This window comes from Antedon bifida, chromosome 9 (assembly GCF_963402885.1).
Source record: "Antedon bifida chromosome 9, ecAntBifi1.1, whole genome shotgun sequence".
NCBI lineage: Eukaryota > Metazoa > Echinodermata > Crinoidea > Comatulida > Antedonidae > Antedon > Antedon bifida.
In genome coordinates, this window is record NC_136234.1 from 3,609,949 (window position 1) to 3,634,415 (window position 24,467).

General features: G+C 34.6%; 2 protein-coding genes and 1 long non-coding RNA gene across 3 annotated transcripts; all 3 read left to right on the plus strand.

Moving 5' to 3' along the window:
* Positions 1 to 4,992: 4,992 nt before the first annotated feature.
* Positions 4,993 to 5,666, plus strand: LOC144852477 (uncharacterized). The gene is made up of 3 exons (XR_013614298.1): positions 4,993 to 5,062; positions 5,290 to 5,400; positions 5,630 to 5,666. It is a non-coding gene; the product is annotated as an uncharacterized LOC144852477 (long non-coding RNA).
* Positions 5,667 to 16,052: 10,386 nt separating this feature from the next.
* Positions 16,053 to 18,532, plus strand: LOC144852318 (uncharacterized). Its single transcript, XM_078710097.1, has 5 exons — positions 16,053 to 16,163; positions 16,348 to 16,374; positions 16,656 to 16,791; positions 17,381 to 17,577; positions 18,213 to 18,532. The coding sequence occupies exons 1-5, from the start codon at positions 16,116 to 16,118 to the stop codon at positions 18,489 to 18,491; spliced, it is 687 nt and encodes a 228-aa protein (XP_078566223.1). The 5' UTR covers positions 16,053 to 16,115; the 3' UTR covers positions 18,492 to 18,532.
* A 981-nt stretch (positions 18,533 to 19,513) lies between these two features.
* Positions 19,514 to 24,177, plus strand: LOC144851996 (calpain-B-like). The gene is made up of 18 exons (XM_078709673.1): positions 19,514 to 19,801; positions 19,998 to 20,088; positions 20,361 to 20,610; positions 20,770 to 21,010; positions 21,114 to 21,208; positions 21,303 to 21,380; positions 21,484 to 21,644; positions 21,740 to 21,876; positions 21,965 to 22,170; positions 22,272 to 22,323; positions 22,429 to 22,491; positions 22,591 to 22,648; positions 22,736 to 22,794; positions 23,124 to 23,192; positions 23,298 to 23,376; positions 23,463 to 23,579; positions 23,664 to 23,722; positions 23,989 to 24,177. Exons 1-18 carry the CDS (start codon positions 19,601 to 19,603, stop codon positions 24,013 to 24,015), a joined length of 2,043 nt encoding a protein of 680 aa, XP_078565799.1. The 5' UTR covers positions 19,514 to 19,600; the 3' UTR covers positions 24,016 to 24,177.
* Positions 24,178 to 24,467: the final 290 nt, after the last annotated feature.

The window sequence follows — 24,467 nt, forward strand, 5'->3', positions numbered from 1 at the left end:
CCTATATTTACTAGTATTTTCAACTAAATATTTCAAGTCCATAAAGATGGCTGCAACAACCACACAAAATTAATCAGACATCAGAACTATGAAAATCGAATGGCGAATACCAAATATAATATGAAAATTCGATTTGAGGATCCATGACAGCGATTCCATATTAAGGTCCGGAAATACTTAGCTAACATCTTTATCGTGCAGAAATTAAATGGTTAAGACCAACAGTGAGTACATAATAGTACTGTAATACCGAATTATTTATATTGTCGAGACAAAAACGACAGTATGCTAACCGGGACAGTGAATAAACTGATACAAAACACAAGATTGTCAACCAGAATCAAATATCGTACAAACACACAAAGACATGGCACAACAGTCGTGTTTGCCTATAAACATTTGAAATAATTTTTCGTTTCAATTTTTTTAGAAAAGAACAATTATTTTACTTTTTTATAAAACTAAATAGGGGAATTACCTAAATTGTTTGAACTAAAGCACTTTTTACGAACTTTACATTTTCAACTCAATTATGTAAACGACAAAACGGGAATTACCATGACCCTTTGTTACCTTTTAATTAAATACTCACAACATATCTTTGTGGGGGAAAATAACAAATCACATTTAGCACAGTCACGCCGCGCCCACGATACTATAGGCAGTGCCAGTGTAATATACATTGATTTTGCAAATACTGTATCCCATAAATGACTATCAAATAAAATATTGACTTGTGCAAGTACCCCATAAATCGGGGTAATCAATATTGATTTGTGTAAATACTCCATAAATTGTATATTTAATTCGTAATTTCTGTTTTAGTTGCCCAATGAGGGATGAATAAAAATACATTTATTGAAATGACCTGAGATGACCAATATTGAAAGGAAACTTTTAACTGCTTACGAAATTAGACAAATACAGAGATTTGAACTTTTGAAATACAGGAACAGGAAGAAACACCTAAAATTGAATTTTAGTACAAATACAGAAACAACAACAGCGTGTATTACTATTGCTTCTCAGTAAGGGTCCAATATTGGGAGGTCGTATCTGTGCCAAATTCTCAGAGTATATTTTTTATGGCCAGGAATCTAATAAGCTTTTCGCGCGGTGCGCAATATAAAAAATTACGTGATCACCGTTCGATTTAATGAAATTACAGGGTTTTTTTTACGCCGCACAATCAGCTATCTTACCTTAAATTCCTATCCTCTACGGACCTCGAGGCCTATACGGGCTACCTTAAAATTCTTTAGAACAGTCGAAACTCAGAGCATTAGAGCATTTTAAGCGTTTCATAAATCCCCAAGGCTAGGACGCGCACTTTTTTTCCGAGAAAGTTTGAACTGTTTCACCTTTTTTTAAATGTTGAAGATGTATAATTATTTGTGTTACCGAGATCAAAATCTATCATACGAAGATTATTATTAATATTTGTTTAGATATTCTTTGATGTAAAAGCTTTACATGCCTCTTTGTGTGCATCTTATGATTATTTATATATTCTCAACCATGTAGTACACCTTATGTAACCCAAATATGGATATGTATACGGAAAAAAACGAAATAAATCTACTTATTAGTTTATATATGTATGATGAAGTTTAAACACCGGTAAATAAACAGCCGTAACGGGAAGTACTTAGATAAAATAATTTTTTTAATCACGTGATAAATGCTTTTTTTGCTATATTTAAGCTGAGAAGAAAATATTAAACGCCACTCTGGGGTACATTGCCGCTCCGAAATTGCATATTTCTCAAAAAGTCAGACAATCAAATTATTATGATTATCCAGCACGATATGATGATGTTCTCGTTGTTAATATTGTTATCAGTTGTTAACGTTATTATTTCTGACCCAAGACCAGGACGGTAAGTTAATTTTCAAGTGTAAAGGTTTAAATCCGATATCAAGAGTTTGGTCCTTTTTCAATCCTTTAAATTTAAAATTTCTTAAATGTAAAACGATCGGTAATTGAGTAGGGCACAACGTTGTAGAATTGTGTAAAAATAAAGCGTATGTGCTTATTACGGTGAATGTCATTTGTTAAGTTTTATTTGCAATATAATCTTTATAAATATTTTCATCCAATGCCATTGTTTCAGAATATTATTGTATTGGGCAATTATTTAGTGCACCTGTTCGAGTAGTGTATAAAAAGTTATAAATAATTATTTTTAATTTTTAAAAGAAATAACAGTTTGTGTGAAAACTTTCATTGCATTTGAGCAGCAGGTAACACAACCGCGTACATTTCGAATCCGAATTCCCGAACATAGAAAGTACTATTTTATTTATTTTTTAGTGCAAATGTTTGTAGTAGGCAAGTATCTGTTCGGCATTCACGTCAAGTCTCCTACTCAGTCTCTCATCAAACGTCAGGTTCTACGAGGTGTGGCTGGCATGGTTTGAGCCGCTGCAGAACATACGGGTAACAATGGGTTTCATATACCAATTTAGGCATAATGAGTGACATTTCATTCCCTTCATTTTTGTGTATGAAGCAATCTTCTGATTAAATAATAATTACAGATGGACGAGTCTGCGCCTGTTATAGCGCAACATCTATATGCCTAGTTATTTGAATTTATTTTTTAGTCTAGCATTTTACTTCGAATTACCTTGAATGGTATTAGAGACACAGATCACTTATCCCTTGCGCCTTGTCCCTTAAATATATGATTATATATTATGCATATGAAAAAAATAATTGGTGAAACAAATTGTTGAAATAATAACTTTATTAAAATTACAAAATGGCCAATTCAAATTTTTTTTCCAATCATTTTTTTTTTTCATGATTTGTTGGACAATACAGTACGTATAATTACAAATGTTATAGTTATACTTTAACACTTTTTACCAACTTTTTTTAAACAACTCCACTCTCGAAGACTTTGTTTACCCGGAGCACCTTGTGTATATGTTTTTTATATTGTTATTCGCAATCTAAAATTATATTTGAACGATTTAAATGTATTGTCACTTTAATTGATGTTGGTAACTATGCAGTCGGCGATACAGTCGAGCATATCGTACTGAGTATTGGAGGGTTTACTCAACGAAATACTTTTGCTGTAGCGGTTGGGCTGAAGATCGATCAAGAGGATGCACAATTCGTGAGTTTATAATATTTACTATACGATATATATTTTAAGCGGTGAATTTAATTAGTTTAAAGATAGAAAAATACAGAAAGCGGCCAAGTCATGAATTTGTTTGCGAACTGAATTTCACCTTGTTTTGTGTATACTGCTGCTGTATTATTACGGAAACATTAATCGATGCTTTATTTGCGCACACGTCCAGCGCAAAACTGTAGAAAACAAAAATTTGATACAGAATGCACAAAACACAACATAATTATAACCGCAACAAAACACACGATAATGTTAAGTAACAAAAACACAGAACAGTTTCTCTTACATTTTTATATTCAAAATCTTAATGTAAAACGTATTTTATTGCTATGTATTATTTTGATTTAATTTATTTAAATAACGGTATATTATAGCAATATGCCCACCCGATGATTGTGGCATTGGTGGAACATGCGTGGATCCTGACACTTGTGAGTGCTTCAGTGGATTTCAAGGAACACAGTGTTCTGGTAAGTTACATTTATAACAACAGTTTTACCACTATCACTATTGTGTTTAGAGAAATCAGAGTCATTAATTATCTATATAGATTATTGAATACTACAACTTAGTAATAAAGAAACAATATATAATTATGATGACTGAAACGAATATGAATGAAACTGAATTGTTAGAATGTTGTTACAACAGTCAAAATGTTTACACACACACATACAACAGAAACAACTCAGTATATAAAACAAAAAAGACCGACTGCCAGGCAGCTGCTCGGCTGATTGTTAAGTGAGCGATTCTTTTAACTTTTTAAGATATCAATGAGTGTAAAGGCAACAACGGTGGTTGTGAACACCGTTGCAGGAACACAGCTGGAAGTTACTATTGTGAATGTAACACGGGATATGTGTTGAAACCAAATGGGCGTGACTGCGAACGTACGTACTATAATTCTTTTTAATATAATCTATCAATACCATCAGTTATTTATCCAGTAAATATATACATACATAAAAACAGGCTCTGTCAACAACATGGCTGTCTGGATGAATTGCATTTTTCGGTACAAAAGTAAAACAAACAACTGACATATGGTTAAATAATACTATTATCCTAAAGGCACTTTAGATTGATATATTATTATTATTGATATAATTAATCTATAATAATCCTTTAAAATGACAATTTGAATTATATAAAAATAATGTAATAATTCTTGTCTAAATGTTGGTCCCATGTTGCACCTTAACATTGGTGTTCTGATTTGGTCATGCGTAAAGCCGATTTTCCACTACAGTAGGAGAATTTGTTCTTATAAATCACGTTCGTATCATTTCATTTTTACAGCCGTTTGTGAGCCTCAGTGCCAGAACAACGGCCAGTGTACCGGACCCAATAACTGTGAATGTCCAGATGGATTCGAAGGAACCAGGTGTGAACATGGTAAATATTATACATAAAATAACTTACTTTGAGTTTAGTTTAAACAGTGCGGTACAGTATAAATAGAACAATTTCGTTTTCCCTCGTCATACACATAAACGTGTTTTGTGATTGGAATTAATAGCGGCGAAGTCTTGGTAATTTATGACTTCCAATCAAAAACACATTTGACAGATATTTGCAATTTCAACTTTTTTCCAAAACGTAATTTTAACTTTTTTTAAAATGTTTTAATCTTTGAGTGATTGATTGATTGAAAGAGTATGTCTTTGTCGGAGGCACTCTCGACTGTTGATTTACGTTTGTTCTGTTTTAATGTACGTTTTTTTTGTGGCAAAATAAATAATATGATATGATAAACATTATATACCTTTTGAATATACTTTATATTTTTGTAATAGATGTGGATGAATGCGAACTTAACAACGCCGGCTGTGAACATTACTGTGAAAATCTTCCTGGAACTTTTAGATGTTATTGTTCAGAAGGATATTCTGGCACAACTAACTGTACAGGTATACAAGCACTTCATAGTTATTCAAAAGTCAAACATTTAAGCCTACAACAACAGAACAAAACTATTAGATCTATTATATATACAGAGGGAAGAGCAAAGAGAGAAAAAAAGAAAAAAAACGCCTATTAATGATGGAACTTCCAGCGCGCGGGATTCTAAACTGTGATCTGTCGTTTTGAAATGGTTAGCTACTTGCTCAATATATATCCTATATTTTTTCTTCAGATATCAATGAATGCTCCTTCGCAAGCTGTCACTTCTGTACAAATTCACATGGTAGTTTTGAGTGCCTTTGTCACACAGGATATGAAGCCTACGATGCATACAACTGTGAAGGTAAGGAGAACTCAAATCATCAATATAACAAAACGTTTTCCACTATCCATACTTCTACTTCACTGCTACTATTTTGTTGTTGATTCGTTCTCTCGCTACAATACAAACAACTTCTTTCTTACAACACCACATTACTTTTACTGTTCATCTACTGACATTTCTTTAAATTAAATATCTCCATTCGCTTTCAAATAGAATTGTAATGTATTTTTGTATTATGTATCATCAGATGTTAATGAATGTAGCGTTGGTACAGACGGTTGTGGGCAAATCTGTTCTAACTCAATCGGTAGCTTCAGCTGCGATTGCAAAGATGGATGGACACTTGATCCAGATAAGAAAAACTGCACGGGTAACTGTTATATGTGTTGGTTACTTCTCTTTGTCACCTTTTAATTAAAGAAATATCAAATGTTGTGCATTGTAAACATGTTATATAATATATAGATTTTAGATCTTTTTTTTATAGATATAGATCTTTGTGTAGATATAAAGTTTATGGAATAAGCTATTGTCATTTACATGTAATTAAAATGGATGTAATAATATGATTCAGTAAAATAGAAATAGGCTTCGGTATTTTCTACAAAACAATAATACGTTCTCCAAATGTCAATTTTAATTACAATCATCATGTTTTTGAACAGCTAACCCTTGTGTTGAAATTGGTGTATTTGACGGAAATCGAACTTGTAGCGGATTTACAACAGGAGAAACATGCAACTTTCAATGTGAATGGAACTATCGTTTAATAGGATCCGACATGCGAGAATGCTTACCAAACGGTGTGTGGAGTGGCAGTACAACACGCTGTGAAGGTTTGTTTTAAACGAATCATCAAAGTATGTATGAATATAAGATTATTAATGTACATCCCTTCCGCCGTATATTCAGAGGCTTTGGCTTTACATACAGAAAAACAGTTGCATGATACTATATACGCTAATGTTTTGAAGCTTTTGGGTGATTCAAACACCTTCGAATGAAATATTTATATTTCTTTTATCATTTTTCAGAGATTCTATGTCTTGAAATTCCCTCGGATCCCAACGGATACATCATTTATCCGTGCGAGAATCAAGTAGGAAGTCAATGTAGTTTTGGTTGTGATTCCGGATATTTCCTGGAAGAAAATATTGTTACAGAATGTCTGCTGTCTGGCATTTGGAATAGCACTTTTCCAAAATGTATTGGTAAGATACTTCAAATGTTAAATGGTTCAATTCTCTCAATAAAGGATAAAACAAGATGGCGCAGCTCGCATATCAATCGGACCCCGCTTTTAAAAGCCTTAGGGATGTTAAGGTTTAGCTTCAATGATACGCCCATCAATTGAAAAAAAGATAATAATTTAAAGGCTTCCTGTTTGAAATAGATAGGGTGGCATATGTTATTTTTTTAAAACAACTTACAGTTTTTATTCTAAAACTATTCAGGGTTAGGTACACGTATTGTGTTACTTTTTCTCCAAAACGTTCTGTTGAAAGAAATATTTATTTTAATTCTAGAAATTCAGGTATGTACGCCATATCCATGTGTAAATGGTTTTTGCCAGGCATCGGAAAATGAGGTAGGTGGATATGCATGTGACTGTTCTGGGACTGGTTATACAGGAAAGACATGCGCAGAAGGATTCGTAACAACACCTGATTGGCCAGACGTTTGGGTAGGAGAGGTTTATTATTTGGAATTCATTGTCAAACCAATGGAAGCACTTCAGTTAACTATTGTAACAGATTCTGATAAGGTGGATATTGTACCAAAAGAGTTATCATTTTCTTCAACACAAAATAAGCGTACATGTTCTATTCGCGGAGATAGTCAGGGGTTTGTCAAGATATCATATGTCTTGAGAGGGGAAGAAGCAGTCGATTTTATTACACCAGGCGACGACGAAATATTCGTGTTACAGAACAACACACAGAGAAGTGTTGACGACCGATTTACACCAGGCTTTCGTCTGCCATCTGGATGTTTTGTACAATCGGATCGTTCCACATGTAGGCCTACAGAACTAGACTATGCCTCTACCGAGGAATGGACAAACATCAATAGCCCTTTTTTGGAGACTACTAATGGAGTTGTATCAATGGCAACACGCACATTCGAACTGCCGCTTAGTCTTGACGGACAGACGATTCGAAGCAGTTTGACAACGTCATCACCACGTGATAATTGTCAAAGTAAAGATATAACATTGGCTAATATTCAAAGCTTTGTTCAGTTTAACTCTTTGTATCGCAATTATACCCGCCAACTTGAAAATATTTTGCCAGACTGGATGACGTTTATATCTGCTGATATAGATCCGTTGAATGCTAAAACGTCTTTTTCAACACTGAGTCTTAGTGGTACTGAGGTAAAATCAATCGAATGGTGTTCATCTGCACCCGTTACCAGTGACAGCCAGTATTCTGTCATCTTACTCTCAAAGGCAGATTTGACCATCGGTGGCAGACTTGTATCTTTGCCAGTACCGCCGTTCAAAGGAAAATATTGTTTTGTAGTCGGTGTTTGTGAAATGACGTCTGGAACTGTGATGATGGTGTTTCCAGAAGGTTCAAGAGATATTCTAAGTTACGTCATGGACATTAATCGTGATGATTCCCTTGAAGTTTATGTCAATTTCCTTGCGTTTTCAAAATCTTATATCCTCAATACAAGGAAGAGTAATGATACACGATTTCAGTTGTTTCTGCTCAATCCAAGTGATGACAATGAAAAAGTCGCCATTTTGGCCAATCTACAATACTCCTACTACATCAACAACACCGTGTCTGCAAAAGTCGAAGGTACTGGGGATATTCATGTTTTTCTCGAAAATGTTACACAGGTATTTTGTATTTTTTGGCATTTTTTATTGTAATTTAAATCCATAGCATTTTATACATATACATACATTTTTTTTAAATATACAATATGTTTCAATGATGTGAATAATATATTTTATTCTACCAGCTATTTAGTCATCTGTTTGTACAACATTGGACGTTGCAGCAATTTGGGGATTCAGAAATTAGCCTATTCTGGAGAATGCTTGGCGAAGACGTAGAATTGAATTTCATTTCAAATCAAGCATGTTTACCGACATTGAGCTCCAACATTGGCGGTTAGTTTCCTATAATACTTATTTAAAAGAAAAATAGACACATTTAAGGAAATGGTTCACCCCAACCGATACTTAATACAGTACCTATAATCTAATAATAATTCCAACACTTAAAAGTTAATATCTGTTTGGAATTTTTTTGTAGATGAGTCCCTTTCATCTGATCGAGGAATAAGAATGAACTCATCGACGTCATTTGGTGTTTTCGACGACACACCTTTCTCCTGGTTGCTTAAGACAGACCAGTCTAATGTAGAGGTGTTTGTAGACTATGACTTGTCACCGAAGCTTGAACTTCCGACTGATCTTAACAACATGACATACCTTATATATGATCTACAAAACATATCGCCCCAACTAAATGCAATGGCTGAGCAGTTGATGGTTGATGGCTTTGATAATTTGTATTATGATCTTAAATCTGTAGTCGCTGATTTGAGTGCCAGTATTAAAAATTATTTCCCAGCGTTATTTCAGCAAGATTTGAAACTGATTGCCAACTCTTTGGCTGAAATACGTATTCAGTGTAAACTAACTTTAACAACTCTCTGGAATGTCAATGATGAACTGCTTAGCAATTCCCATCCAAGCGATGTTCTAAATGTGATCAGGCGATTAGAGAATCACAGCAATAAAGTTCTTATTGAAGTACAACATGTTTTCGCTTATGAAAGCACTTCTGGGTCAGGTTTTCGCGTGTTCTCCGAAGTTTGTCTGTCATCGTTTCTTTGCTTTCCATCGTTAGAGGTAGAAGTCTTGCATTCTCTGAAGAAAGAGTTTCAACACACACAGACCGTCGTCTTATCAGGAGAGTACTTTAGTACTGAGATTCTCAATCAGTTCATCCGTATCAAGACTGGATCGCAATTGAGTTTAACATTTGAATCTAGCAGCAACTACTGGCAAGGAAGTATTCCCGTGTATGTCGAACTCCTTGGAATCGAACAACAGGCAACTATGTTACTGAAAATGATGGAGACCTATTTTAGCTTTTCTGGTAAACTTTGGGGCTTATTTGATATGGTTGGAAATGCTACTTCAGAATTGAGCTCATTCGAGTCAATGGTTCTATCTGTAAATGGTGAAATTGCTGCTGAAGGACCATTATCATTGGGAAGAATCCTAAAAAATAAAATTATCTCAATTTCTCAGAAATCAGTTGATGATAGTGAACAAAGGCTGAGCCAAGCTTCCAAGTCTGTTGAAACCGCAACATCAAAACTGAATGATGCTCTGCAAGATGAAGCTGTAAAAAATGCTAATGTTGTTAAAGCAAGACAAAAACATGATTCTGCAGTTGAAGACGTTGCGACAGCAAACATTGCAGTTGAAAGTGCACGCCAGTCATTGAAAAGTGCACGCAACGATACAAAGGAGTTAGAAGAAAACTTGAACAATATATGCGTAATTGAGGAATGCAGAAAAGTATGTTTACCCGGAAGTAAAATTGTTACTTACTTAGTAGATGTATATGCACCCGTGCCATATGAATTTTGTAGTAAAGGAGACGTATCAATCGTTGTTAATGAGAGAACTAGTTGTTGCTGGATTTGTTGGATCCCAACGGTGGTTAAGAAAACCGGTTTTAATTTAGTCAAAATCGTTAGGTTTACTGCTGCTGATTACAACTTTTATACTGATGGAGCAATAAATGTAGTAACTGCAGTAAAGAGAGGCGGTCGACTTTCGTATACAAAAGGTGAATGTTGTAGAGAGTGTCAAAAACCAGTTTTGTTAACAGTTATGTTTCTGTCATGTAGCACTTGTATCAGAAATGAGGTCGTAGGTCAGATAGAAACGATTGAAACAGTAGAAGTTCCTTGCAGTGTACAATTTCCAGATTCAAATTGTGTTAACAGAAACGAACAATGCCGAAAACATCGAAGTGAATTATTTGGTATAATACAAGATGACCTCCCTGTACCAATTGAAGAGTTCGATAATGCTGTTTTACTTGCATCCGTTGCAGAAGCAGCATTGAATGAAGCTGCAATCGAACTTGATGATGCATTGAACAAACATAGGGTAGTATCAGACAGAGTGTTGGCATTGCAGAGAAATCTCAACAATACTCAAGATGCATTGACCAAAATACGTAACGATGTTGAAGCAGGGCTGATCATAAAGCAACACCAAATCAACGGATCGCTCGAAGAAAGTTTAAAGTTAGAAGAATTACAATTTAACATTGATCTAATTGAAGAAGATACTACTACCATTCCAATAGTCTGTTCTTTAACGCTGTCATCCACTCCAGTACAGATTCAAGTATTCATTGACGTCAACAATTTGAATTACACTATTGAAAATGCTGCACTCTTCATTACAGAAGAACTGTTTGGTGATATATCAAGATCAATTAGAAGACGAAGAGACACGAGACATATTGGACTTCGAAAGAAACGCGATACTACTACCATCATTGAACAACCACCTATGCAAACAATACCTTATACTCCAACCAACGACTCACTAGATCTTAACATTACCAGCAGTCTTCAGCGAGATCAAAGAGTCGTTCAAAATGAAGAGAGGTGCGCAGACTATAGCAACATACTGGGTTTTATTGAACGTTCATTCCAAACGCTGCTAGAGATTGTCAATATCAGCAAAGCTGCTAATACTGATGCATTAGAAAATGAAGAGAAGTTTCAAAACGACTACTTGTACAATCTATCATCAATGACACCACGTGTTGTAAATAGCAGTGCATTACTGTATTTCAACTTTACTATTGATGATTTAGAAGACGCCGATCAAGATGACGGAGTTGAACAAAATGCTTTAACAAAAGTTATTGATTCTGCGAAGATGAAAGCAAACAACACAAAATCATTACTTGAAGGCGATGTTCTAACTAAATGGGAAATTGTAATGGACACGTATACTCATAACTTTAGTGGCCTGACGGACTGCCAAGGGTTCTACGACTGTTTAACGACTGAATTGATTGCTATAAAGTATTTGTCAGAAGGTAGAGAAAGTTATGAAGATGTTATTGAACTCGAAAAATTTGTATCAACCTTTATTAACAGCAATTCGTCAAGTGCTGATGAGGCAGAAATAAGCGCGACAATTGTACTAGATCAGGTTGCCTTTCTCAAAGACTCTAATGACGTATGCTTAGAAACGCCTATAATCACCCAGCATCCAGAACCAAAAATAATAGCAGTCGAAGGAGAGGTTTTCTCTCTGGCATGTCAAGCAACTGGAAATCCTTTGCCAACATTTGCTTGGGTGTTCAATGGTCAAATACTGAAGGGAATAAATTCAAACACACTAACTATAAAACAGGCAAATGCATCTCATACTGGCACTTACACCTGCCAGGCTTCCAATGAAGTGACGTCGGTGTCGTCGTTACAATGTGACGTCACAGTTGAGTTTGCTCCTTTTATCAGCGAGAATCCCCAAGATACTGAAATTGAACATGGCAATATCGAAGGCGCATACTTCACCTGTGAGGCCTCAGCTCAGCCACTAGCAGACTATCAATGGTATTTTCAGAAGTCGTTGTCAACAGATATAGAATCCATCCAAGGGCAGAATAGTTCAAGTATTGAGATATTAAGCCTAGACTTTACCCAAGATGGATGGTATACGTGCGAAGCATGGAATGAACACGGACGAGTGCTTTCAAATGCTGCTAGACTTCATATTCTTAACATATCGATTCCGGAATTCTCAAACAATATAACCATAGACTTTTATCGAGTAGACTCTTCTTCCAAGTCACCAAACGCATCTTTGGAAGATACTATTGCAAAAGTCATTAGTAATAATGACCCTGAAGTAAAACGTCTCAACTATCAGGAGTCTAATCCACAAGGGAAAACATTTCTCACAAAGATAACGTTCGAAATAAAAAGTATCGCTGCATCATCTATTGATATCGTAACTGCAAGTCGTCAGGATTCAGCGCAACAGGTAAAAGATAAGATTGACGATATCCTTCACAAAGTTGTGCAACTTCAGAACTTGCTGAGTCTAGGTGAACTATTTGAACATCAAGGTGAAGTATTGGAAGTGACAGGCTTCAATTCTGGTTTAAACGGTCCAATCTGTCCCAACAATCAATACGCGCACGTCGACGGTTATATTTGTGGTGAGTTTTAAAAGTGGTTGATTTATAGCCTGTTTTGTGTTTTGTTTTTCTGCATATATTACTGTTTTTCTGACCATGATTTCTATTTGTAATTTTCGCTCTCTTTAAAAAAATGCATTTTCTAATTAGCCTATTGACATTTTATTTGTTTATTTTAGTAAACTGTCCTCCCGGATCGTATCGTGGAAATAATAACTTGCCTGCCGTCTGTCAGCAATGTCCAGTAGGGTTTTACCAGCCCAAAGAAGGACAAAAAGAATGTCTGAAATGTGATGGTTACATTAATACTGACGTTGGATCAAATATCTGTCGTAAGCTATAAATCAATAACAGTTGTTATTGAGGAGTGTTTTTGATTTTTTGTATGTATGTTAAAATAGTTACATAGTTTATTGATGATTATTTTACTATATTTGTATAATTTTATTTATTATACTTGTTTGTATTAGTATTAACGTCAGTGTATTTAATCCACTAATCCATTTTAAGCATATCCATATATCCTTTAGCAAATTGTCCACCCGGGTCTTATCATGGAAAGGATGCAGCGTGTGAGCAATGTACACAAGGATTTTACCAGCCTGAGAGAGGACAGACGGAATGTCTGAAGTGTGAGGGCTATACAGAAGCAGACATTGGATCAAAGATCTGCAGTGAAATTTCTTGTAAGTTACAATATATCATAACATAATTGATTCAATTACATTATGTTTCCACAATAATGTCATTTCAATCTATGGAAATTCATGCTACACATAATACGTTTAAGATGCATATTTTGACACTTCTTGTCTTTTATCTTAAGTTTCTTCTAGTACACCAATACCAAAAGAGAAGTCACCTGAAGAGGTAAACATTATAGAATTTAAACAATTTTTTTGTAATCTAAAGCTTGGTTTAAGTTTACTATTATTTTTCCTAAAATGGTTGGTTAGTTGGTACCGTTAACTCTTCAATCTATTTATTTAACTTTGTTTTACGATGTATCATACATAAAAATTACTTCACAGTATTCATTTAAACCTTTTTTTAAAGAACGAAAGTAATTTGGCCAACGTCATCGGAGGTATTTGTGGAGGGTGTGTTGTTTTGGTATTCATAATATTTATTATACAAAGAAAGGTGATGGCCTACAGAGGTAAGTAATTCTACTAAATATGTGATTCTCACACATAACATATATCTTAAAAAATAAAAATAAAACAGGTTGTACTTATGCAACTAAATCGTAAAGAATTTACTAAAATTGGATATTATTTGTGTTATTTTTTTCCTATAGCTAACAAGAACACCGACGAAAACTATGGCCTATATGAGACAATGGATAATTTGGAAAACAAGTGCGTGGAAGAAGTTACAGAAGCCATAGAAGGCATTACACATTTTCAATCATGTGAAAATGTGTATTCAACTTTATAAATTTAAACCAATATCTTAATTTGATATTCTCCTTCTAATAAATATAAAGAAAATAGTATCGTATAAGAATATTTCTCTTTAAGCTTATAGATAAAGCCAACTGGTAAATGAGAGGCTATAATATTCAATATACCCAGTATGTTTAGTAAGATTTAATTTTATATATAGTCGGAACGTTAAATAAAAATGGTATTTAATCTTCTGAATTGAGGCTATACTGTTTTGTCTAAGGATCGATACATGGTTTTACTACCAGTTTTACGATTATTGCAATTTTGCGCCCTCTATATAAAGTCATTGTTCTTTGCATGCAACGAAAAGGATATGCATTCAGTTTCCATGTTTTTTTTTTCAATATAGATGTTCCGCGATTTGACTCATTGGTCACGAGACAACAATTCAATTTAAATTGTTGTCTCAGATCGGTCGAAATTCTGTTTAAAAATAACCATTAAGAAACCTGAAACATAAATTAACTCAATACGTAATTAATCGGTGGGTTGCGAATTCAATACTCACACGCAATGCATGCACTGTGTTAAATTTATATTTAAATTGAAAGAAATGAAAGGGTTAGAACATGCACGAAGAGCAAAGATCTTATAAAAGCCGACGATGCACATGCTTACAAAAATCATTTTTGGGACTTTCCTATTGCCTGATGATGCTAAAACACCAATGGAACGACGTCATATTAACATCCAATCAACGTTCTTAAAACCTCTATCACTTTCGAGGAAATACAGAACCTTTCTATTTCAAGATGGTGAAGGAAAGACTAATGACGATAGAATATCCCTAGCACAAATTCGACTTAAATAGTATTAGATTTCATTTCATTTTCATATAATTATCCAACAGTTAGGCCTACATAGGTCTATAAAACCTCCTATAATAGTCCCCGACCATTTCCTTAATGCTTCAGTCTTGGATCGAAATCCGGGTTATTAAAGCTTCCTCTAAAGCAATCTTCTTTCTGTTTACAGTATTGCTAATCATGAGGCATATTTGATGCAATGGCCTTCATTTAAATCCATTGATGATATTAATATCTCACTAAAAGATGAGTTTGCTAATCTGCTGCAAAATATAGACACCCTACCTTTAAACCAATACGGCTTATTACATAGTATAAGTTTCAATTGCCAGCCAATTCTTCACTTCAACATGGAACGATGAAACTAGTTATTGGTACCAACTGCAGCAGCCAATCACACCTCACTGAAACAAAAATAATTGATGTGTTATTTAGAAAATATATTTTATGGGTTTGATTAAACTTAAAACGTCTTTAATAAAAGTTAACTGCCTCATATACAAACAATACAAACATATCGGCAGTTACATATTATTTTTTTTTTTACACGATAACACAATCCGGTAAAAGAAACTGTTTTGCATTGTGGTCCTGTCTGAAATACAAACAAAAAAACCCATGAAATCAATATCTAGCTTTGAATAAAGCAATTGTTGGGGAATATTTAATTTCAGTTAGTAGGTTATTTCATATTTTAGCGGCTGCAACTTTGAACGACGAGTTCATATTACTAATGGTATAGTAGGTAATTGTTATATTTAGGCGTTCTACTCAAAGTGAGTATGAACATAATTATAACAAGGCATACATGGCTGCAGTCGCGTGCTCAAGTTAGTATTTACCGACCAACCGCATAGTGAGCTGTAGAGTCGCGTGCAACGCGACTAAAAACTGCCGGCCATGAGAAATGTAAAAAGTATAACTTTGAAATCTGAACGATCTATTGCAAATATGATTAAGTTTATTCAGACGATGATTTTAATGAGACAGGTTTTATGGCGGATAAGGACAGTGCAATGTACTCTAAAGGGATGTCGGCCATGCACGTGATGATGAATCGATTCCATACTACAACAGAAATAAACAAAAAATAAAACTTACAGTAGCCTATTTATATGAACGAAACGTACAGTATTATACAGAAACGTACATGATATCGAAAAGTTATTTTGAAGCGGGGAAATCCCACCCAACACCCACCACCGGAAGAAGTATTACAATAGTATATAATGAAATTGTCAGGACAGTAGTAATAGTATTTCATCATGAGTCGAATAATGAGCAACACTGGCAGCGTTGTTCCTATCAAAAGGGTAAGTGTTACTGTTAAATATATATTTTTATATAGGGATAATATCTGGATCTCAATTAAGTACAGTACACAATAAACGGCCAAAAAGAGTCCAAGGAAATGGATGCCTATGGTTTTTTTTACATAAAGTGAAGCAAACTAATTTTAACCTACAATATATTTAACTATTACTATTTTCATTTCAGTTTAAATCTGCGGAACCTAGAATAAATGTAAGTACCACATGCACCCCTATTTTTACTAGTTTAGTTTCACTCCATATATACATTGTATCATCCTATCAACAGTCTGTAGTATCATGTCTGCTGACCGTAACCGTAACATAGGTTTCTGTGTGTAATATTTAGGTACTGGGTGTTATGGATGGCTCTCTCCGTCATATCTGGTGGTTTATTGTCGCTAGATCGTACGGCCCAGATATGTTACGATACTGAGAAACAATGTTATTTTTTATTAATCTATTTATTATGATGTTTTACTATATTTGTTATAGTGGCCGGATGAAGATTTTGGAAGAATAGTATCCGTAAAATCTTCCGCAAATGATGGATTGCTGAAAATCGGAGAGCAAATGCAAAACTTTCCTTTCCGTAGTGTTGATTTCTCTGGATGCCTTTCCGATTCTAGATGTAAGTGATTCGAATGCTTGTGTATTTTGTTAGGAAGATGAATTGGATACCTGACGTTTTTTAAAATAAAAATTAATCGTTTGATCTTCCCTGTGTCATACAAATGTACAGTTTTCACACGTTCGAGAAAAAAAGTATTATTTAGACCCAAACAAAATCAACTTAAGCTCTGTCCACACTATCAAACTAGTTTGACAAAACAAGTGTGATGTTCCCAAATATGGTAATGATAGCCAAACATTTTTTTTTTTGTCACATAAAGTTTGATAGTGTAAACAAGGCTTTACATTGGGTATCCTGTTTGGTTCTATAGACCAAATACAATACAATAGACCATAACAAGTTGACTAAAGGAAGAGGTCTTTTCAATTATTAAGCATTGGTTACGTATGGTTTGCAGTAAGACCATACCGTTCCTTACAGGAAGCAGAAAGTTACAGGTTGTTAACGATTAAACTCCAAAACTCGAGATATTTGTCAACTCTCTAATTTCTCTGTTCAGGAATTACATAGTGCATTTACTATAAACCTTACTTACTTGTATTACCGTTTTGACAGTATAGATTTCTTCTTTTCATATTTTGTACAGCAACAAGAGTAAGATTTATAAAGGACACCGCAGACGACCAACCATTTTATGTAATGAGACTGAAAATGATGGAACCTACGGTGGATACTTTGGGTGACGACGTCGAACCAGGAAACGACCCAGCAGACTACACGTACAAGTTAGTGCTTATAGGTGTTGACACAATGCAACCATCACTGGTCGCTATTAAAGACAGTGTAAGTATCTTAAGCCTGTTTATATATATTTTGTTTTAATTTATTCATTCTGATGATCAAGTGGATCAATTTTTTTAAATTTTTTTTTTTTCAACTTTATTTATAGAGGGTAACCCTTCCAGCTGAACCCGCAGGCTAGCTGATATTCAGGGGCCCTCTTAAAAATGACAAAATATATAAAACTATACTTAACTAATACGAATCTACTATATACATTTAAATTTAAAACTATTATATAAAAAAATAATTATCCAAAAAATTCAATTAGACAATTACGATAAAATGTGTTTTTTATAATTAAATTTAAACGAGTTTAACGAAACGAAATTAAGGATATTGATTACGTCACAAAAGTATTAAGCTCTATCTACACTATCAAATTATAGTTTGACAAAAAAAGTGTGTGCCCAAATATGATAGTAATATTCCAAAATATGGTAGTGATTCACGTCCATATAATTTTGGGCAAATAACATTTTTTTGTCACATAAAATTTGATAGTGTAGACAGAGCTTTAGATGAAAATAATAATACGCTTTCAATTCGCACGAATAAATTCGCATTGTGGAAAACCGGATTTATCACGGAATTTTCAACAGTTTGAAGAATTTTAAGATGAATATTTTTTTTTTCAGATAGAGGAAGATAACATTCCTTTTACCACATGTGAAAAGTTTTCTTTTAAACTGTACAACGACAAAAGTACCGACGATTCGGTGATAATGACTCAGTTTATAAAAAGTAGGGAAATCAGGAAGTACATAGCCAGTAGTACAACTGGACAAGTTGTTCCTATGACGACACAAGAGAATTTTCGCAATCCGTTTATGGAAATGCGAATTTTAGATGAAGGTGGATTTGACGATAAGAACCATATGATGGTAGATCACACAATGGGATACAACGGAAGATAGTAGATTGAAAGAAATGCTTTTTTTTCTTATAAATTGTTATATTCAAAAATGTGTATTATTAATTTGTTATATAGGCCTATGTAGGCCTACAGAATTTCCATAACTAAAGTCTGCAGAATGACTAACTCAAGAAGTTCTATTTACTTCTGAGTGCTATCCTAGTATCATTTAAACATTGTGAGCCTTTATTAAGGTTGAATTATGTAGCCTTTATTCTTAAGGTATATTTATGTATAGCCTTTACTAAGGTTGTATTGATTAGAATAGTATGCTATAGTAACAATAGTATTAACTTAATATGCAAATTAAGTTATTTGCTTCAGACTTGAATATAGCATTGTTAAAAATACTGTGTTTAATTGTGTTGTGAAACAATGTACTGAATACAAATAATAACACTTTAAAACAGAACATTGCACATTATTCTTGGCGTCACGATTATTCAAATCGCGGTTTCATATGATGATGATAATAATGATGATGATGATGATACGTGTAATCAATGCATATTTTGCTGTTCGCTGTTAACTAAAATGTTTTAGATACAGTTGAACCTCTACTCCGTGAGTGGCACTTCCCGTAAGCGGCCACCTCTCCCGACCGCACTTTCAAAGGCCAGTTTGTTCTTCCTATTTAATTAATGGATTTGGTACCTCCCGTAAGCGGCCGCGGCCACCTTTTTTACTAAAAATTAGATATTTGCATAAAATGTGTATATTGTAAATTTTATATGAGCTATGAAATGTTTCAAATTATACAACACCAATGGGGCTAAACTGAATGTTTTCTAGTCATAACCATATCATGTGTGCTTGCATATATACTTACCCATACCCATACGTCTTGTCCACCACTGATCCACACTCAAAATGCACCAGTTCGCTCATGCGTGTAAACTTAACCAACCAGGAAAGAAACAAACAAACGGTATACACGATTATAAATCGCATTACGTAACTGCCAACCAATCAACATACTGATTTTCACCTGGCCATTCCTGTGAAATGTTTAAATAGGCTCAACATGACGAAACTGATTCTTTTGAGTATATACCGGCGTTCTAGTTAAACCTATAGTATTTACTAGTACTTTCGACTAAATTTAATAAGATGGCTGCATCAACTATCCAATTGAGTTGCCTTTGTGACCAGAAGTACGAAGCCATCACTGCGGATACTAAATATAACGAGAAAAATCTATTTGAGGATCCATGTTTTAAAGCAGACAGCGGTTCCATATTCAGAGCTGAAAATACTTGGCTAACCGCTTTCTATGAAAAACGTGCAGAAATCAAATGGCTACGCCCAAGAGTGAGTAAACCTGCTTTATTATTTACATTGCTGGGCCGCATTATTCGCAAACTTTCTATACAACATCCAACATGCAGCACTCGGTTTTATAGGCCTACTGTACCCCAACAGTAGGCCTACTACTTACCCTTAGCCTACATCGGAATATATGCATAACCATATTCTTACAGTTTTTCATACTGTTTATTTACCATAGGAAATTTTAGGTGGCAAGCAGGAACCTTTATTTTTCAAAGATGGCGCTTCATTCAACGAGGTCATGCTTCCAGAAGGAGACGACAACATAGGTAGGTAAAATATAATTGGATTTTAAAATGGAATGGAACTACACGACGTATCGTAGGCCTACGCCAGATGCAGGCGGATTGATGGTTTCCGCAACCATATCAATTCATAAATCCTACGCTACACATTTAGGCTATTTACACTATATAGGCTACTATTAGGCTACTTTTGCATTTTATATTAATGTATTTATTTGTTAAAATGTTGCACAAAAAAAAAAAAATTTACCCGGGATTGTGGATAGATGTACAGTATAATGTAAAATTTCTTTCAGTTAATGGCTCATTCATGAACGCCTTAGCTGCTGTAACTCTGGCCCCAGCCGTACTAAATTTCGTATGTCCAACACAATCGTTTACAAAGAATTACAAGGGTGTCTTCAGATTCCGGTTATGGCGATTTGGCAAGTGGACTGAAATCGTAGTTGATGATCGGTTACCGACTTTGAATGGAAAGCTTATGTTTAGCCGTGCTCTCTCAAAAGATGAATTCTGGGTGTCTCTTCTGGAGAAAGCCTTGGCCAAGTAAGTATTTGAAGCCCGCCCAACCCAGTCGCGTTCACTCCGGAATCTCTTTTTGGAACTCGGGACAAAATTATTCCAAAACTATTGGTTGCTCGGTGTTAAACCTTGACAGTAGTAGTTTTATACTTAATGTATGACGAATCGAATTTTGTTTTCTAGACTGTTACTTAACTATGAAGCCATGGACAGTTCTTTCACTGAACCAGAGGCGTTACTAGACCTGTCCGGCGGTACAATTGAGACCTTTCCCCTAGCCGACTTGACTGAAGTTACGCTACGTTCGAAATTGAAAATGTACAAAAAAACTGGATCTCTTGTGACTGCCACCTTGGCAAGAGGCGCTGATGATTGTGGGCTGAAAAGGGATGGAATGTTCATTGTCTCGGGCAGTCCTCGAAAGGTAATCTGTGGCAACTTATAAAAATAAAACAAGTGATGACGTCACTTCTGTCTCTCTATCCAAAGTGTAGTACATACTACCAACATATAGTTTTATTTTTCAGATTATGGTAAACAATGGTGGTGTGATGTGCCCTGTCAACTTGGTTCGAATCCAAAGTACCGGTCGTTGCGAATGGACTGGACCTTGGGGTGACGAGTAAGTTGTTTATAAACGATATCGTGTAAAGATACGATTGAGAACTAAATATCAAGTAGATGGATCTTCACAATCTATACATTTATAATTGTAGATCTAAAGAAATGAAGGCCTTAAGTAAAGACCTCAAAGAAGAGTTTGGCATAACCAGCACAGTTGACGGAGATTTTTGGTAAGCATTTCTGTGCATTCTGTAGATCTTGTATAGTAATCCTTTCTCGCAATGGCAATATACATACAGGCAAAATAATCATAAATTGCTATTTATTTAACAGGATGGATCTCAAGGAATTTCTTAAAAGATTCAGGGACTTGCAGGTTCTTCACATCCCATCTCAACTATCGGACAAAGACAAAAAATGGACTGTAACTGAACACTATAATAAATGGCAAAAAGGAAGCACGGCTATCGGCTGTTTACAAAACAACAAAGACGGTATCCAATCATTACTATCGAAACCTTATAGCATAGTATAGTATGATATATGTAAACAAATGTGTTAAATAATGTACGGATATTAATATTTCTAGATTTTCATAAAAATCCAAAATATAACGTCAAAGTTGAAGGCGATGGTGATCTGGTTATCGCTTCGATAATGGCTGTAGGGAAACGCAGAGAAGAAGCATTTTATGAAGCCAATATGCTAGGCATTGATGTTTTCAAGGTACTTATAATATTCTAAACTTATATATTCTATAAAATAGATCTTCTCAGTGGTAGTCCAGTTATTGTCTGTAATATTTCAATTTCAGTGTGAAGAAGGAGCAACTATAGACAAAGCGTTTATTCACAATAATAATCCGGTACATACAGTTAAACACTCGCAAGGTGTCCGCGAGACCACACTATTTATGAGCCTCGACCCGGGTAGCTATGTCGTCATTCCGTCGACATTTAAACGAGATACGGAGTTACCTTTCTTATTGCGTATCTTCAGTGGATTTTCATGTAAAATGGAGTAAGTAAACGAATGCCACTTGTATCTAAATATACGGATATTTATATACAGATAGTAAGCCTAGGCATACAGATAACTTTTAATTTTTGTTTTAACTTTAGACCAGTCAATGGCAAGACTTCGTACTTTTATAAGCTTGCACAACCACTGCCGGTAAGTAAAATTTCCGTCAAAATTGCAGTCTTACACCGGATCGATCAGTCCACGTTTGGTTACCATGTACAAAATTAATAAACGTTTTATCACTTTATTTTACAGTATAGACTTTCTAAGATGCACAAAACGATACTGGAGGCCTTTATTGAGGAGCACTCTGGAAAGGTAACAACACTTTATTTGGGCCACTCGTTATAAATCTAAAAACATGTTCACGTCCTCGCAACAAACAAAATTAACTACATTTATTTTATCATTTATCAGGATGGCCTAATGGACAACAATGAACTGGACGCTTTTTTCAAAACCCTGAAAGAAAATGGTAAGAACACAATGTATGGTTTAGGAATATGGAAAAGCTCTGAAAAGATAAATATCAACCAACCAACGGTCTCTTTCTTTCTTTCAGATATAATTCCAACAGATATAACACACGAGACGTCCGCCGCTATTGCTACATTGTTTGATGTATCCTTATAGCCATAATTCCTTCTGGAATGGTAAACATTACTCTGAAGTAGCTTAGTCGTGCGAATTGTTTCTACTTTTTTGCGAGGCGAAAATTGCGCAACCAATCTAGAAAAAAATGGGCAGATGCTCGATGGAATTAAAATGGCAAGCGCGACATTGTAATTTTTTTTTATTTAGTATATTACACAGAGGCGCCTTAGCTTCAAGGCGCCTCAGATTAACAAATACAATATTTTAAAACAAAATTTTATTCACACAGGTTTACCTAAAATGTAAAATAGTTTCTACGGTTTATATTCCAATATTCTTCCTTAAAAGTACTATAGGATGACGATTCCAGGCAACTGTCGTCTGATGAATGCATGGCCATTGCAGCTGTAGCACAATGTTGCGACGTAAGTATACTTTACTTTCCCGCATCTTCAAAGACTCCTGCGATGTCGCTCCTTTTGCATCGTTTCCATTTTGAATTTCAACCCATTATGTATTTTTTTTACCAGGAGATGTTTAAAGCCGCAGACAAGGATAACAGTAGGAGCTTGGATTCAACCGAATTGCGAGATGCCTTAGTTAAAGCGGGTACGTCTTTTCTCCTCTTCTCTCTCTGTATTCTTGATCTCCACTTTTTTTTTTAACTGGCTGATCTTTCAAAATTCTCTTTATAGGTCTTTATGCCAGCGACACTGTCTTGTATCATCTTGTCAGCCGTTACGTAGGCAGCGATAACAAAATCACCTTCGACGAATTTCTTCTGATTGTTTCAAAGATCCGTTACATTATCAGTAAGTATTCATTTCATTAAAAATTACAAAAATGCTCAAAATGATATACTGTACTATTATTACTACTGTACTTTATTTTTACAGATAAATTTGTGAAACTTGGTGGATCTAACGATAAGTCTGTGGCTTTTTCGGTCGAAGATGTAAGTAAAGGCCTACCTTATTTTAAAACAATGAGCCTTGTAACTCAATTCTAATCATGTACTTATTACATTACTTTTTAAAAATTACTCTAAAAAAATAAATTCATGCTATTATAAACAAATGTTTCTTTTTGTTTTAGTTATAAAAGCTTTATTGCTTGTTTTGTGGTTGTCCCGGTTTCTTAGTTTTACTATGTTACAACTTTACTTTATTATATCTTTATTGTTTTACTTTATAAATATCAATACCGTCTTCACTTTTTCAGATTGTTGGAATTTGTGCAAAACTTTGATCGGATCCACTACTTGGAGTCACGGAATATATAAATTAGTATCAACAGAATAGTCTTGAAATATATAAATTGATATTAGTTTTCTATAGACATGCTCAAAATCGAATGTGAAATGTATCGTATAGAATGCCGAATAAATAAACTGCAATATAATGTAATATATTCAATCGACTCGCTTCATATACCTACAATTTATTGACTTCACTTCATTTTATAATGCACTACGGTGCCCTATTATGGGGTACATGCAGCCTGCACAACATCGACAAAATACAGAAATTGCAAAATCTACTCTAGACTTAATATGCGTGTCTCGCATTTAAAGTCATTAACAACATTTCTCCTCGGAACACGAACTTCTACTAGAAGTGATTTATTTCTCTGTCGTAATTTTTATAATAATTTACCAACTGAGCTCCGGGAAATTGAAAATGCATATATTTTAAAATCCT

Coding starts and splice junctions, on each gene's coding strand:
- LOC144851996 (XM_078709673.1), top strand. CDS start 19,601: ATGGCTGCATCAACTATCCAATTGAGTTGCCTTTGTGACCAGAAGTAC. Junction 20,611..20,769: donor CTGGAGAAAGCCTTGGCCAA/GTAAGTATTTGA, acceptor TTTGTTTTCTAG/ACTGTTACTTAACTATGAAG. Junction 21,877..21,964: donor TAGGCATTGATGTTTTCAAG/GTACTTATAATA, acceptor TTTCAATTTCAG/TGTGAAGAAGGAGCAACTAT.
- LOC144852318 (XM_078710097.1), top strand. CDS start 16,116: ATGAGTCGAATAATGAGCAACACTGGCAGCGTTGTTCCTATCAAAAGG. Junction 16,164..16,347: donor GCGTTGTTCCTATCAAAAGG/GTAAGTGTTACT, acceptor TTTTCATTTCAG/TTTAAATCTGCGGAACCTAG. Junction 17,578..18,212: donor TGGTCGCTATTAAAGACAGT/GTAAGTATCTTA, acceptor TTTTTTTTTCAG/ATAGAGGAAGATAACATTCC.